General features: G+C 39.3%; 1 protein-coding gene across 1 annotated transcript in view; it reads right to left on the bottom strand.

The window, feature by feature from the left end:
• Window positions 1–17,646, bottom strand: part of ttn.2 (titin, tandem duplicate 2) — a 282,695-nt gene that overhangs the window by 181,160 nt on the left and 83,889 nt on the right. The window contains 26 exon segments of the mRNA XM_029427369.1: window positions 580–666; window positions 958–2,175; window positions 3,630–4,091; window positions 4,879–5,023; window positions 5,106–5,179; window positions 5,374–5,586; window positions 5,788–5,862; window positions 6,023–6,103; window positions 6,262–6,330; window positions 6,618–6,689; window positions 7,432–7,488; window positions 8,933–8,986; window positions 9,112–9,159; window positions 9,384–9,440; window positions 10,188–10,214; window positions 10,310–10,387; window positions 10,488–10,697; window positions 11,497–11,757; window positions 12,097–12,364; window positions 13,129–13,212; window positions 13,346–13,529; window positions 14,096–14,381; window positions 15,532–15,642; window positions 15,778–16,065; window positions 16,722–17,012; window positions 17,119–17,406. Coding sequence (XP_029283229.1) covers window positions 580–666; window positions 958–2,175; window positions 3,630–4,091; window positions 4,879–5,023; window positions 5,106–5,179; window positions 5,374–5,586; window positions 5,788–5,862; window positions 6,023–6,103; window positions 6,262–6,330; window positions 6,618–6,689; window positions 7,432–7,488; window positions 8,933–8,986; window positions 9,112–9,159; window positions 9,384–9,440; window positions 10,188–10,214; window positions 10,310–10,387; window positions 10,488–10,697; window positions 11,497–11,757; window positions 12,097–12,364; window positions 13,129–13,212; window positions 13,346–13,529; window positions 14,096–14,381; window positions 15,532–15,642; window positions 15,778–16,065; window positions 16,722–17,012; window positions 17,119–17,406 — 5,088 coding nt within the window.

The following is a 17,646-nucleotide window of genomic DNA, read 5'->3' as shown; positions in this document are numbered from 1 at the left end:
TTTCTTTCTCGTCTTTGAAAAGTTTCTTTATTTTCTTTCTTAATGTCTTTTATTTCTACGCTCGCTGTTGGAGTATCAGTTTTTTGTTTAGTAGACTCTTCCTGAACTGCCACAACTCTTTTCCTCTCAGACTCACTTCCTGTCGTGCTGATGTTTTCTTTAGTTTTAAGACCCCGTGTCTTTAAACCGTCAGTAACAGATAAATCACCACTTATCTCAGACACTTCATCAGGTCCATCCAGCGAACTTAAAATCTCTTCTTCCTGCAAAGATTTTGAACTTTCGCACACAGTTTCTTCTTCATCCTTGCAATATATTTTAGCTTCAAACTCTTCTCTTTCCGGCTCTTCCTTTGACATGAAATGCGTCTGAACGGCGGCTCTTTTCTCAGCCTTTATAAGACCAGGGGTGTCCGCTTGCGGATGGAAGATTTAAAGAGGTTCGAAGAGAAAGCACCATGAAGCGGTGCCAAGAGATTAGGAGAAAAACAACAACAAAGACACAAACATTTGGAGTTAAAGAAGACAAACAGAGATAGTAAAAGGTACGAGCTGACAGGAAAATGTGCCGTCGTTGTACCTCTTTTTCCTTTCATCTCGACTTGTGTTTCAGGAGACGGAGCAGCAGGAATGGATGTGGGAATCGTCTTGGCCTCGACTTCTGGTTCTTTAAAGAATAATCAGGTTTGTTTAACGCAAGATATTAAGATAGAAAAAAGAAGAGTTAAAACCACAAAGGGATAAAAAAGAACCCCTTTAAAACAATGCAAACACATAACAATAGAAGAGTAGAGCATGAAGACCATGGGGGAACACAGTGAACATGGAAGATTTGTATGAAGAGCCTTTAAAAAGGAGGCGAGCTGAGGAGAATGAGCTCTGGCCAATTTTGGAGAAAAAAGACAAACATGGAGTAAAAGGTTAAAGATGAAAATGGTGTTAGATTTTCTCTCTGTACCTCTCGAAGCTGTTGGTGGTTTTGAAGGTTTTGTCTGAAGTGTATCCTCGACTAAAATACTTTTTTCTTCTTTTGTCTTTTCAGAATCGACGTCTTTGGATTCCTCTTTTTTCTTGTATTCTGCTTCAGTTCTTACAGCGACTAACTCCTGATGCGTCACTTTCAGCTTCTCAAGCTCGATATCTGTTACTGACTCTTTTGGTTTGACCTTGGGCGTCACCTCTTGAGGTTTTGGTTTTTCAGCAACTTTCTCCTTTTTATCAATAATCTCATCAGATTTGAGCTGCTTCTCTTGTTTCCTTACTTTTCCTGGTGAACTAGTTTCATCTTTGACTGCTGCTATAATTTTAGTTTCCTCCTTTCTACTCGATTCCTCGTCTGACATTTTTACTTGAGTGAAACCAACTTTTGTTGCTTTGTCTTTAACTGTGACTTCTCTCTGCTGGATTGTAATTTCTGTCATTTTCTCACTTCTGTATTCTTGTGGAATATCTGATATTATCTCGTGATCGATTGGTTTCTTATAGGTGACTTCTGTCGAAGCCTTTCCCTCAATTTCCATCTTTTCAGTCTGTTTTCTTGCTCCCGTTATAAGAACTGGTTTAGTTTGATCTTTTTCTCTCACTGTGGTAGTTTCCTCAGTTTTCCTGACTTCCTGTTGTCTCTCTTTACTTTCTGTTTTGATGCTCACCTCCCTTCTCTTTTTGCCTGTAACACTAGTTCCCTGTTTAGAAAAACTGTCTTTCCTCTCGTCTGGAATTTCGTCTGTCGGCGACTCGATCGTTCGGATAAAGAACTTCTCTTCCATCGTTGCTCTCGTGGGTCTAACCTCCCTGTCTCGGTCAGATTCAAAGGTTTCTTGTGTTTTGGGGACTCTGTGTTTAATCAACCTGGTTTCTTTCCTCTCTGTAGAGTCAGTAACAGATATCTCGCCTCTTAGTTCAGACCTTTCTGTTGTACGTAGGACGTCTGACAGCGACACTATTGTCTCGCCCAGACGAGCCGCTTCGTCCTCCTCGTACAACACGTCGCCGTGTTCCTCCACCATCTCTTCGTGTTCCCACACCTCCTCTGTGGGCGACACTTTCTCCGTCACGTAATAAACTTCCTGAATCTTCTGAGCTCCTTTACTGCGCTCGATCTTGACGAGACTCGTCGTTGCTGGAAGTTTTAAGAGGCGTTGAAGAAGAGGCGTTGAAGAAGACGCGTTGAAGAAGAGGCGTTGAAGAAGAGGCGTTGAAGAAGAGGCGTTGAAGAAGAGGCGTTGAAGAAGAGGCGTCATGCGGCGGCGCCAAGAGGTGATAACAAAACACAAAGATTAGGAACACAGAGATTAATTAATGGCTAATGCTTGAGGTGATAATCCACCTGGCATGTATTATCATCAAGCGTTAAAGATTAAGATGTGGTGAAAGCACTCCATCCTGTTTTCAGATGGTCGGTACCTTTTTCTGCAGGAGAGACTTTTTTCTCTTGTTCAACCTCTGAGGGCAAAATCTTCTCAATCCTCTGAATTTCTTTTGAAGAATCAATCAGTTTGTAATCCAAGACGGAGCGTGAGATCCAAGAAGATCATTTTAAAAGAAGAGAATTTAGACATTTAACAAACAAAAATAAGCAGCATACATTGAATAACACAAGACACAGAAAGAAATTAGAAATCAAAGAGGGATGTAAGATGTTACGAAACGTTTTGAAGATGTCACAGCTCAGTTTGTATTCAGTTTACTCTCATAAAACTTTATTAACATCTGCTGTAGACTCAAAATAATTAAATAGTTCATTGTTTATTGTTTAGCTCGTTTGAAGGTCAAATTCAATCAGTTATGTTGTCATTTAAATGTGATTAACACATGTTTCCTGGTGTGTATTACTACTATAAGGTGCTAATGTTGGAATTCTTTATTTTACACAAAGTGCAGAAATAAAACATTGTGATATGTTTTAAAAGGTTCCTGCCGCTTAAAGCAAGTTTCTAAGACTTTAAAGACATTTTTAATGCCAAATTATTTTCTAAAAATAGATGTAAAGAATGTAAAGGTTTAACAATGCAGTCAGATGAAAAGGGTTACATTTTAAGACTATTGACAGATTGATTTACGACATTTTAATACCAGTTAAGGCCTCATTTTTAGATTTATGAATTCAATGCCTTTCAATACTTTTTAAAAGGCTGTTGGACAAAAGTCCGTCTCAACATTAAAGTTATTAAAAAAAATTCTGTGTTAAAAAAAACAATCCTAGTTCACTAAATATGTAGTTTAAATATCATATTAATGTAAAATATTGTTGAGCAAAAAAATGAAGTTAAACCCAGAGTTCATGATGTGACGTAACGCATTGTTCTCGATCCTCTCACTGTTAGGAATGAACATAATGACTTATATATAGTATAATAATATAAATATATAATATGAAGAATAGTAAATATGTGGAATTTCCTTAGAGACAATGTTTTGATAAATTTTAATGCATTTAAATATTGTTCAGGTCAAGTGTTTGGCCCACTTGCTGCGCATGTCATCAGTCAATCTGATAAATGTGCACATGAAACTAAAACCAACATTTCATTATTTTGAGTGTCCGTGTAGATGCCACAGTAAGAGTAAATGTTGCCGATGTTTGACATGCATGAAGAAGACAATAAGAGTGGAGGTCTGCCCCGGCTGTACCTTTAGGAAGACTTTCTTCCACCACTCGTTTAGTTTTAACTTCAGGCACCTTGTCAGGTGTTTTATCTACAGAGATCCTCTCTGATTGTTTTTTAGACACCGTTTCAGGTTTTACTTCCTGGGGTGGCTTCTTCTCAGGAGTCCGCTCTTCTTCAGCCACTTTCTGAGGAAGTTTTATAGGCTTCCTCTCAGGAGGAGCCTTCTCCGCCACCTTTTCCTCAGGTGCTTTTTCTGGAAACTTCTTTGGAATTTCCTCCACTTTGCTCTCAGGTGCCAGTACCTTCGCCGGGACCCTCTCAGGGGTCTTTTCCTTCACCTGGGCTTCCCCTGGAGCTCGTCTCTCAGGTACTGCTTCAGGTATTTTATCAGGTACCCTCTCAGGTTCAACTACCTCCTCATACACCTTCTGAGGTACTTTTTCAGGCACCTCTTCAGGTACCAGTTTAGGTTTGGGCTTCAAAGCTTTAAGAGGGTTTGACACAAAAACATGCACAAAGAATTGAAAAAGGTGCTGGCGCACAAATAAAGCTAATTTAAACACAACGGGGAGTTACTTTACTCAAATTAGTGCTGCTAGTTTGTCCTGAGGATGGCACTGGAGAAAAGATCATGGAAGAACCCAAATCAATGGGAATCATCCTCTAGGGACCTTAAAATCTGGTCCTATTATGTAACTTGAGTAACATAACCCCGCCTGTTTAAAACAGACTCAAAGGACAACAAACAGAACCAAGTCTGGGCTTGTGACAGGAACATTAAAGTACCTTTCTCTTTCTTTGTCGGCTCTTCTTTGGGAGGAACGACAGCAGCTTCTGGTTTCTTTGCTGCTTTTGGTGCCTCTGGTATTTTTTCCTCCACAGGAACTTTAAAGAGTATCATTCACAGATATTAGAAGCCTTTCAATGAATAAAACCTGAAGAGTGCTGTTGGACAAACGAAAACACTCTATCGAGTGCAAGACAAGAAAAACTAAAACTGAGGAACACGACGTGCAGCCTCATCGTAACTAAAGTTAAACGTTAGACAAACCACAGAAGCCGAAGAAGTATAAGATGAAGGTAAGAGTTGTGGTTTTAGTGTGAGGGGTTACAGTTAAGATGAAGACGTTTGCTGGCACAAACTAAACTAAACACAAAAGGGATCAATGAGCACTCATGGAAAATCACTTCAAATGAGTTAAAGTTTGATGGTGGAATTAAGAAGATTAGAAAAACTCTGGAGATGCATCTCAATCAGAGACGTTGTATACCTTTCTTCGGAGGTGCGGGCGTCGGTTCTGGTTTGGTCTTCGGAGGTTCTGGTTTTGGCACTCTCACTTCAGGTTCAGCTTTTTTAACTGCTGGTTCAGGTTTGGATACCATAGCAGGCTCTGGTTTTGGAACGGGCGGTTCTGGCTTAGCAACGGCAGGTTCGAGAGGCTCAGGTTTATGGACTTCTGGTTTTGTTTTTTCTGGTTTGGGTTTGGGCTTTTCGAACCTCTGGTTCTGGCTTTTTTACTGCCGGTTCAGGCTTGATCTTTGCCGGCTCTGGTTTTGCAGCCTCTTCAGGGACTTTAAGCAACATTTAGTTTAGATACGATAATCAGGACACACAGAAAGTCAAAGATTTGCTTCCACACTTGAAGCTAAACAAACACAGTTGAGACGTATGAATCCTCCGGACAGAGAAACAAACACACAGGTAGACTCAACAGTCCTAAAAGTGTTTAAAATCAACACACACATCCAAACAAAGCAGGAAATACCTTTGGACGGTGGTGTCGGCTTCTTTACCGGCACCGGCATAGCTTCAGGCTCCACCTTTGCCACAGGTTTGGCTTCAGATTCTGCTTTGGGTGCCGGTGCCGGTGCGGGCTTAGGCTTTGGTTCAGGTTCTGCTTTCGGTTTTGGTTCAGGCTCAGGCTTAGCTGCAGGCGCCACTTTTTTGGGCTCAGCTGGTACCTGAGGCTTGGCCTTATCTTCAGGTAGGTAACACAGACATTAGCTAATGTTAGCACAAAGTTGTGGTAGAATTTAAGAGTTATCAAGAGGCGTTCGAAAGAGTGAGACATTCAAGAGAGAGACACTGAACAGTTCACATCACAAGAGAAACATTAAGAGGTGAGAAGCTACATAGCAATGAGCACAAGTAAGCTGCTACTGAGGACGTATGAAAGTACCTTTCTCTGGCACTCCAGGCTTCCCGGCAGGCGGCGAGGGAGCAGCAGCAGCAGGCTTCTTAACCTCCTCTGCTTCTTTTAAGATACATTCAAACACATGATCAACCACAAAGTAAAAAAAAAACCAGACGACGAAAGGAACAAAACTGAATCAATAGTCAAATATTAGGACAGTGTTGTCTGCAAAGAGGAAGATTTTCAGTAGAGAGATGTTAAAAAATCAAGACATCTCTACCTTTTGGAGCAGGAACTTTCTTCTTTTCTGCGACTGAAACTGCAGGAACCTTTTCTTCCACTGGCTTTTTGGCCTCAGGTACTTCAAAAATGTCAGTGAAATTAAGTGAAATTTCACACCCAATACCATTTACACAGACATAATCACATTAAATGATTTTAAAAGTTTAAAAAACATGAGAAACCACAGATAAATGTAGTATTACACAGCTACATGCCAACATCAGAGTATGTTGGTACCTTTTGGTGGCGACGGCTCCTTCACAGCTGCGGTTGGCTTCTCTTCAGGCTTTTTCTCAGCTTTGGGAGCTTAAAAGACACCGATTGTGTTAACAACACAAGAGCAATGCTGAGCATTTTCAGGTGAAGCAAAGAAGCGCAGCGGAAGATAATAAGACAGAAAAAGCAACTACAGTAGATAATGTAATGAGTCTATCTGTAGCAAAAATAAAAGATGAAGTAAGAGGAATAAAAACACAGAGTGGACGAGACATAGCGGTCAAAGATTTTAGTAGTAGGACGGACTAATAAGTTTGTGTTTCGTCTGCAGAACGAGGCGCTGAACTGCAGCAGGAAGACGTTCGTGTGTTTGGTACCTTTTGTTGGGACTTCCTCTCTCATTTCAACTTTCTTGGTCTCTACTTTCTCCTCAACGGCAACTCTGGCAGCTAGTGGGGAAAACACAGAAACATCCAGAATCAACATCACAAAACATCAGAAAACATTAACTTTCTGAAGATACCGCAGTAAACCCACTCACCAACTCACAGATGAATTACTGCTTGTACTGAAGTGTAATATTTTATTCAAATTGCTGAATCAACTGCACCATTAAGTCAATAGAAAAAGAGAAATCCTCTCCAGTATTTTGGTGAAGAATCTGTTTAAAACCTCGTGTTATGTTACTAAACAAACCTTAAATAATGAACATGTGTGGTTAAATAGATAGAAAGATGGACTTTATTCATTCAAAACGGGTCAATCCTTGCGTTACAGCAGCAGCAGGTTATCAGGCATTGCACAGGAGGGAAAAGATAAATAATAATAATATATATTAATATAGGAAGTAAACAGTTTATCCAAATGTACACGATAAGCAGTAAACCCATTAGAAGTGAAATTCAAAGCAAAATAATTACTGGTTATCTACATAATAATGCATTAGGGTAAGAAATGAAAAAAGACCAAAGTGAGCTCAGACTGCAGTTAAAGAAGAGACATTATGAGTTAAGACGATTAATGGTGAGGGCAAGAACACAAAAGTAAAAGAGGTAAAAGATGTAAATATGAGACATTAAGAGAGAGCCATGGTTAACAGTGGCTCTCACACACACACACACACACACACACACACACACACACACACACACAGGTATTAGGAGACGGACGTCCTGTGTGTCGGTCTGATACCTGTAGCTGTGGACACCTGCTGTGTTACCGTCTCCTCTGTCCAGCTCTCAAACTCCACTGGAGGTGTGACAACCACAAAAGTGACAAAAGTCAACAAACGAAGGAAGTTTGTGCTCGAAAACTCACAACGTCATTTCACAGTTTAACAAAGTCCCCGTCTTGTTGTTTACTTCATTTATAAACTTTCACTTTTAAAGATGCACTTCCTGATTTCATGATTGGATTACTGGGAACTACAAAGAGGCACGAAGCGACTACAAAGAGACAAACAACCAATTAGACGCAACAAAGAATTGCAAAGACTGTTTTCTTTTGTAGTTATTTTGTGTCTGTTCCCAACAAAAGCTCAAGTCTTGACATTACATTTACATTAGTCTTCCCTTTAGATCCCTGTTCTGTGTCTCAGGGAGCAAATCTTTAAAGAGAAACTAAACGATTTCAAAGAGTTTAAATTTGATAAAGCTGGAGAGTTGGATGTTCCTGACGAGACAAAAGACTTTGACTGTGAAACGGCGCCGCGACTGGAAGTTAGTGACAGTTTGGTGCGGAGATGGAAGATGGGATGGAAGTTAAGAGAGTGAAAAAATAAGAAGGAATCCTCAAAGGTCGGACACAAACAAACAAAGAAGAGCGTGTAAGACTTTTATATTAAAGTCAGGCGACACGATGATGTTAGGATGAACGCAAGACGCAGATTTGGGTAAATTCACTTTCTTAGACTTTAATCGGAGCTCAAATCCTGAAATGATTTGTATATCTTTATTGTTATTAACTACAGGCCACTTATTGGTTTGCAGATATTTAACTTGTTCAGATGAATCTAAACTGTAGTACAAGTTGTTCATGTTTTCATGGCAAATATCTTTTTACAGAAATACTGTGTCATTTTAAAATATCTTATATTTCCTTTAGTAGTTTAGTAAAAGTTAATTATCAATTAATCATCTTCATCACAATTCTCTTAATGCTTATTACTTATCTTTATTAATTGCACTTGTTTGTGTTGTGTAACATAAGACATATATATATATATATATATATATATATATATATATATGTCTATAAATATATATATAAATATATAATATAATATATATATATATATATAAATATATATATATATATATGTCTATAAATATATATATAATATAATATATATATTTATATATAAATATATATATATATATATGTCTATATATATATATAAATATATAATATAATATATATATTTATATATAAATATATATATATATATAAATGTATATATAAATATAAATATATATTTATATATATATATATATATATATAAATATAAATATTTATATAATATATTTATATTTATATAAATATATATATATACATTTATATATATATATATATATTTAATACTATATATTTGGGCAGATATAAACTCTTTCTGATGAAATGAAATGAAATTCCCAGATCTGCTCTGATGGTTGATATGATGGATGATGAAGTGATAAAGCAGAACATGTTGTACCTCTCTGCTCCACCTCCACCTCCTCGTCATAGTGATAAGAATATTCAGCTGATTCTTAAGGAAACAGAAAGGGTCATTTTGTTTTTACACGTAACGTTAAATATAATCAGTTTAATGTGTTATTAGTTTTTAGTGAAATATCATCGTAAGCAGATGAAGAATAAAAACACAGTAAATACCTCGACTGTGTTCAATCTCTTCCTCATAATGATAGAATTCAGCAGATTCTTTAAAGACAAAATAGTTTAAAAAGTTCAATTGGTCACAAAATGTCTTTAAAGGGAAGAATTCAGCCAGAGATTCATAAAGATTCACAGAATCCTTCTTTTGATTCCTTGAACCTTTGAATGAAACTCCAGCTTTGGTTTGAACTCACAAGTTAAAACATGTAATTATTGTTATTGTTGTTTCTGATAAACGGGTTTCAAAGCGCCGCTTGTATCAGTCTTACCTTGAATAGCCACGGATGAAGGCGCTTCAGGCCTCTGAACTGAGGAGTCTGGGACATCTACAGAATATGGAATATGGTTTATACCAAACCTTTATTTAACAGAAGTGATTTAAGAAAAGAAAGAACTGCGTGTGCAGAAGAAAGAATGTTTTCTGACTGTTGTGTAATTCAGTCGGACATTTTGGAACATCCTCTCGTTTCCCAGCGTTTGTCAGAGTTGTTGGATAAACAAATAAAGTTTGCACTAAATCAATACAAACTGCTACAGCTGACGACAAACAGCTCATAATGTTTTGAAAACTCCATTACACTGAACAGCTGTGAACATAACGTAGATTATGGCGCCTCTCCATCAGTCAGAAAAGTGTCCCACTAGTTCGACAGCCTGTTATCCCAAAAACAAGCGGCCATTGTTTAAAAAGGCCCCACTTTAAGAATAATGGTGTGATTTCAGGAAGACGGCTGTCGAACAAATGGACTTTTGGTCCAATGGGACACGTTTCAGACAATTAAGATTTCGTAATAATGGGCCATCGGAACAATGGCCGCTTGTTATCGGGATAATGGGCTGTCGGACAAATCCGAAATTACCATTGGGTTTTCGGAACAATGAGCAGTCCGCTGATTACGCTAGCTGTTTGTAGGTTCACTGGCTAGTAGTTTCCCCCAGCTTCCCGTCTCTGTGCTAGGCTAAACGTGTCTACAGAGAGGAAGCTGATGGAGAAGACTCTGGGAACACGGAGAAGAGGATTTCCCTTAAATGTCGCTGATAGATTTAAGTTGTCTAGAAAGTAAAATACTTACCGAAGGGCACCATTGCCAACTCAATTTCTGTGAAAAAGGGGGGAAGAGTGAAGAACGCGTTAAACACTAAAACAGACAAAAGCTGAACAGAAACATAGAAGGTCGGCGGCGTCTGACTTTACCTTTGCCAGACAAATAAAGCTCAGCTGTGCTCTTAGCCTCTCCTCTGGGCTCCAACCTCACAATCACTGAGTACACGCCTACACGGGATTATTAATGAAGACGTTTAACACTCAAGAAAACAATGAGGTAAAAAAAAAATCTATCTTTGTGCCGGGCCTCGGTCGGTGCTCTACACACCTTCGTCTTCGGTGGTCACGTTTCGGATGACCATGAAATGTCTTCGGCCCTCGCTTGTGAAGTTGTACTTCGGGCTCTCTCTCAGTTCCCAGGTGTCTTTGTACCACGAAACGATAGCGTTGTCGAAGGACACCTCGCACTCGAAGGTGGCCGACTGGCGCTCGTTGACTTCGATGTTGTGGATGCGTTTGGTGAAATGAATTTGTTCAGCTAAAACAGATAAAGACGTGAATGGTAAACGTGTTTGGCAGCACAACTGGGAATGTGTGAGAAAACTTATGATCGTTTGTTTTGTATCGACACAACATCCACACGGTTAGAAATGATGATCAGAGTGTTTGTGGATTAGAGATGCACCGACCCGGACAATCTGTTCAGCTCAACGGTTACGTGTTTACAGCCGCAGAGCAGCAAACACATATATATATACAGTTTATATATATATATATATACAGTTTATATATATAAACTGTATATATATATATATATATATATATATATATATATATATATATATATATATACACATATATATATATATATATATATATATATACACAGTTTATATATATAAACTGTATATATATATATATATACATTCAGGAAGGTGCAGCAGAGTTTTCTATGAGCCGATGTAAACGTCGCCATCGCAGACGATCAGGTTCATTTAGTTGTGGGATAAATAAAATAAATAAAATCCTGTTGATTAATATTCCACTTGTTGTGCATCTTATCTCGTGTTGCTCTCCTGGTGTCGGCCACACACTGAGACTTACAGCTGTATTAAACAGCCGGGGCGGTGCATCCCGTGTGATGGCTGCTTGTTGGGTCTGATGCCAATGAGATGATGTCGGGACGTTTTGTGCAAGATAATCCAGAGCGTGAAGAGTTAAGACAGAAGAAGACAAATCCCAGAAGAAAGAGAGAAAAAAAGAGTCCAAACGTCCAGCGTTAGTCTGAGATGGAGTCTGAAGAGGTTAGTAAAGGAGAAGTGTTCCCGGGTACAAACCTTCCACCCAGAGGTCGGCCGAGGACTCCAGGTGCTGGTACCTGCAGGTGTATCTGCCCTGGTCTTCAGTCTTGAGCTCTCGGATCAGAAGCTTCTGAACCTTGTGTTTCACCTCCGACGTGTACCTGCCCTTCATCTCTAACTGCTTCCCGTTCTTATACCACTGAGCCGCTACGTTAGGGACGGACAACTGACAAGAGAGAGCGCACGCCTGGCCTTCCTTACCCGAAGTGTCCTGCAGGTGCTTCTCCACCTCCACCTCTGGAAGACACAAGAGGAACATGCAGCGTGAAGAAGACAACTCTTCAGATGTGCTTCAATAATTAATAATAGTTTGAAGCTTCATAACGTTCAAATTCCAAATCAACAGTGGAATGTTTTGAAGCATTTCTCCTCTTGTGACGTAACAGAAAATACAGAAGTTAAATATTCATGGTAATAAAACACAAATGTTTTCATTGTCTTTGCTCTTTAACGTGTTTCTAATTGTATTTAAATCTTTACATCGTCGTTCTTTTGAACTTTATCTGCATTATTTTGATGCGAATACTTCTGTACTTGTTCTGCAACAGAGTATTTTGTTACTCATGGAGTACTGACCCATGACGCTGAGCCTGGCGCTGGAGATGTGCGGCCCGCACACGACCCGGTAGTTCCCCTGGTCGGACGCTTGGATCCCCCTGACCCTCAGCAGGTGGCGGTCGCCGCTGATGCTGATGTCGTACTTGTCGCTGGTGTCCAGTTTCTGCGTGCCCTTGTACCAGGACAGGGTGATCTCTGGGTAGTTGATCTTCACCTCGCACTCAAACTCCGCCTCCTTGTTGGCGTAGACGGCCTGATCCGAGATGTCCTTCAGCACGGTGACGGGCTGCGGGATAGACAACACTCTCTCATCAACACTCAGGTGTGTGTGTGTGTGTGTGTGTGTGAGATGAAACATATTTCCCACACAGCAGGAACAAGTGGTTGAGCTGTTAATATCCTGACTCTTTAATGATGTTGTTTTTACATTGAAAGATTTAGAAGCATCCCCCGCTACATTGAAGCGCCTTGAGATTGCTTTTAGCGATGAAATAAAATGTTATTATCATTATTAAATATTCAAGAAAATATATATAAATAATAAATAATAAATAATAAATAATAAATAATAAATAATAAATAATAAATAATAAATAATAAATAATAAATAATAAATCATTAATCATTAATCATTAATCATTAATAATAATAAGGTATAGTCATTTTATCAATTAATCTTATTTATTACGGTTTCCAGGAATTACATAGAAAGGTTCCATATTTCCAGAATTTATTTGAAGTTCTTTTCTCCAGAGAAAGTCCAGATGTGTTTTCTACGAGAAAATAAATCGTTGTGGTTTCTTGACAATAAAAACAAAACAATCTTTTCACGTTTTTTCTTCCAAATCTGAATCTCGGAGAATATTCAAGTTTTTTTCATAATATTATCTTTTTTTATTACAATTACAATAATTACGGAGCCAGTGTTTTTGTTACGTACGTGGCCACTTAAACGCTGTTATGAATTAACTGTTAATGTTTCTGTATTTTAGAAAAAAGAGTTTACAGTTGAATCCCAGTTTTCCCAGCAGCCCCTAAACGCGTCCTGACCTCTGTGCGCTCCATCCTTTTCTGCAGGTCGGCCACGAGTCGAGCCATGTCCTCGTCCGACTCTCTGTCTCCACGTTCCACTTCCTGTCAACAACAAGCACGGCGTTATTCATCAGGACACACACACACACACACACACACACACACACACACACACACACACACACACAAGCACACACACACACACACACACACACACACACACTCACTCACTCACCGGTCTTCCACTTTCTTCAGCCTTCTCCTTCTTCAGCTGCTCGATGGCCTGCAGCAGGCCGCGGTAGTCGGTGATGCCGTACATTCTTGCGTACTTCTCGTACTCTTTGGGGTCGACGTTCCTCAGCAGCTCGACGATGTCGATGTCCTTCTCCTCCTGCGGACTCTTCTGCTTCGATGGCGTCCTGAAAACCAGACAAAGGCGGAGACGCCAGCAGTGAGTGAGTAATTTGCTCAGGCTGTTTTTAAAGTATGCAGACTGAAACAAACCATCGAAACACAACTTTAAACCTTCAAGTAGAAAATGACCCCCCTTCAAAATAAAAGACTTCTTTTCAAAATATCATTTACAAGCTTTTCTGGAAATGGCATCATCCATTCTAACGTTATGTCCAGAAGCTCATCAAAATATAAATATAAATATATACATAAAATATAAATCAGTTTGTATTGAAGTTGTAAGAAAACCTTGTGAATCGGTGAAGTTTGAACTTTTATAAAAGAGCTGATGTTACTTGAGTTTTAATCCCTTTAAATGGTCTTTTATAAAAAAGATTCCGACACTATAACTTATACAACAGCCTGTTTCATCTGTTTGCTTTGAAACATGATGACTCATGACTTCTGTTTATTCTGCCGTGTTTGTGAAGCACGGATAAAGATTACAATATAAACTTAAATGTCCCTTTTAAGAACATTTGTCTAAAATAAGAGGTTTCTTCCTGTCCGGTTACAGAAACCTGGAACTCACTTCTTCAGTTTGGCGCGGAGGTCTCCTTCGAGCTGCGCCGCTCCCTTCTTCTCGTCCACATGCATGTCGGCGCCGCTCTCGATCTCTCCGTGCTTGTTGGCGGCCACGCACCGGTACTGACCCGAGTCCGACTTGGTCACCTCTCGGATCTCCAGCTTGGACTCCTGGCCCTTCTGCTCGATGGAGATGCGGCCGCCGTGCGTCACCTGCCTCCACTTCCCCTTCATCCACTTCACGCTGGGGATGGGGTCGCCGCCCACCTTGGCGATGAAGGTGGCGGTGGCCTCTGTGGAGCGGCAGGAGGGTCAGAACAAAACTACAAACTACAGAACTACTGCTGAATCCAGCGGATATCAGGGTGTAGATGATCTGCTCTCAGATTACATGCAGGTAGAATGTTTAACTGCCAACAACATGATGTAATACTTTAACCCTGAACCTGAATAATTAAAGAAGGAAACAGGATTTATATGTGAACCCCCCCTTCAGAAAAAGAACAAAGAAATTCTAAACTGAGAGTGAATCAAAATATATATTGCGTATATATTGCATATATATTGTATATATATTGCGTATATATATTGCGTATATATATTGCGTATATATTGCATATATATATTGCGTATATATTGCATATATATATTGCGTATATATATTGCGTATATATTGCATATATATTGCATATATATATTGCGTATATATATTGCGTATATATTGCATATATATTGTATATATATTGCGTATATATATTGCGTATATATATTGCGTATATATTGCATATATATTGTGTATATATTGCATATATATTGCATATATATTGTGTATATATTGCATATATATTGCGTATATATTGCATATATATATTGCGTATATATATTGCGTATATATTGCGTATATATTGCATATATATTGCATATATATTGTGTATATATTGCGTATATATTGCATATATTGTGTATATATTGCATATATATTGCATATATATTGCGTATATATTGCATATATATTGCGTATATATTGCGTATATATTGCATATATATTGCATATATATTGCGTATATATTGCATATATATTGCATATATATATTGCGTATATATTGCATATATATTGTATATATATTGCGTATATATATTGCGTATATATTGCATATATATTGTGTATATATTGCATATATATTGCATATATATTGTGTATATATATTGCGTATATATTGCATATATATTGCGTATATATATTGCGTATATATATTGCGTATATATTGCGTATATATTGCATATATATTTTGCGTATATATATTGCGTATATATTGCGTGTATATATTGCATATATATATTGCATATATATTGCGTGTATATATTGCGTGTATATATTGCGTGTATATATTGCGTATATATTGCATATATATTGCGTATATATATTGCGTATATATTGCGTACTCTCTGTGACGTGTGTAGTCTTGGGCTCCTCGATGAAGAACAGGTTTTCCAGTTTCTTGGTCGGAGCGGCTGCTGGAGCGTCAGCAGGAGCCGGAGCTGCTCCGGGTTTCCCTGAAACAACAACAAGTTTTCATTCATGAGAAGAAGATTCAGTTTCTAGTTTTCAGTTGAAAGTGATGATGTCACTTACCACATTTTTTATCTGAATACATACGTCTTTAAAAGTATATTTTCACATTTGTTTACCTTTGACGGTGACCTTGGCCTTGCAGAACTCGCTGCCGGCCTCGTTGGTGGCCTTGCAGAGATAATCTCCGGCGTCGTGTCGGGAGGCCGGGCTGATGTCCAGACTGGCCCCCCCTTCAGAGAAGCTAATCCTTGTGCTGCCGGACGACGTCAGCTCCTTCCTGTCCTTCATCCACTGGATCTTCAGCGGAGCGGAGCCGCACACGTGGCAGCGCAGGCTCAGCTTCTCGCCTTCGTCCACAGTCTGCGGCTTCAGAGGGACGTCAAACACTGGAGGCTTCCTGGCCTCTGCAGGACAAACAGTCATAAACATCAACAGACGTCATTATTGATGAAGAGAAGAAGAATATCACAGCTGTGATTCATTACTGTGTATAAAATGACCCAAAGTTTAAAAAAGATACTGAAAATAAAAGAGACAAAGAAAAGAAGAAAATCTGAGACGGAGAAACTGAAACAATTCAGTCAATTTAACCAAACTTCCATTTACCTGAGACACAGAGATGTGAAGAAAAACAACTGCAAAGAGACAAAACTACAAAGAGACAAAGCCACAAAGAGACACAAAACAACTACAAAGAGACAAAACTACAAGACAAAACTACAAAGAGACACAAAATAACTACAAAGAGACACAAAATAACTACAAAGAGACAAAACTACAAAGAGACACAAAACAACTACAAAGAGACACAAAACAACTACAAAGAGACACAACTACAAAGAGACAACTACAAAGAGACAAAGCCACAAAGAGACACAAAACAACTACAAAGAGACAAAACTACAAAGAGACACAAAATAACTACAAAGAGACAAAACTACAAAGAGACAAAACTACAAAGAGACACAAAGCAACCACAGAAAGCGGCTGAACAACTCTAGATGTGCGTCTTGCTCCTCTGTGGGAGGGGTCGGGGGTCCGTGGCTGTTTTGAAACCCACCTGAGATCCCCACAGTGACGTCGCAGGAGGTTTTTCCTGCCTCGTTGGAGATCTGGCAGCTGTACCTGCCGCTGTCGCTCAGCTGGCTGCTCTTGATGCACAGCACGGCCACGTTACTCTTGAAGCTGATGTCGTATTTGTCCGAGCTGCAGATCTCCGCGCTGCCTTTGAACCAGCTGACCGTGATGGGCTGCGAGCCCGACACTCGGCCCTCCATCTTCACCAGTTTGCCCTCCATGTCCTCGATGTGCTCCGACGGCTTTCTGGTGAACACGGGGGGGTTCTTACGCTCTGACAACAAGAGAAGAAGAAGTGAGGAGAAGAAACACCCCGAGGGGGGGCTGAGTGTTAGAGAAGAGGGGGCCGAGGGGGGCGAGGGCGGCCTGGGGGAAAATACCTTTAACCGTGATGTCCGAGCAACACGAGTCCTTCCCCGTGTCGTTCAAGGCGTGGCAGAAGTATCTGCCTGAGTCAGCTTTATCCGTCTTCAGGATGGTGAGGTGGGGGGTGTTCTCCACGCAGCTCATCTTGTAGTTCCCCCCGCTGCGAATATCTTTGTGGTCTTTGGACCATGTGACTTTAATGGGGGCTGAGCCGGTCATGTGACACTCCAGCTCAATACTGTCGTCCACCGTCACCTCCTGTGGTGACAACTTCCTGTCAAAGACCGGCGGGAATCGTGGTTCTGCAGAGTCCGTGAGCGAGCGGGAGGATAGATTATAGATTATAGATTACAGACGATAGATGATATATTATAAATGATAGATTATTGATTATATATTACAGATTATAGACGATAGACGATATATTATAAATGATAGATTATTGATTATATATTACATATTATAGACGATAGATGATAGATAATATATTATAAATTATAGATTATTGATTATATATTACATATTATATATTACAGACGATA

Source organism: Cottoperca gobio, unplaced genomic scaffold, assembly GCF_900634415.1.
Source record: "Cottoperca gobio unplaced genomic scaffold, fCotGob3.1 fCotGob3_315arrow_ctg1, whole genome shotgun sequence".
Lineage (NCBI taxonomy): Eukaryota > Metazoa > Chordata > Actinopteri > Perciformes > Bovichtidae > Cottoperca > Cottoperca gobio.
This window is presented reverse-complemented; position numbering and strand designations above follow the sequence as displayed.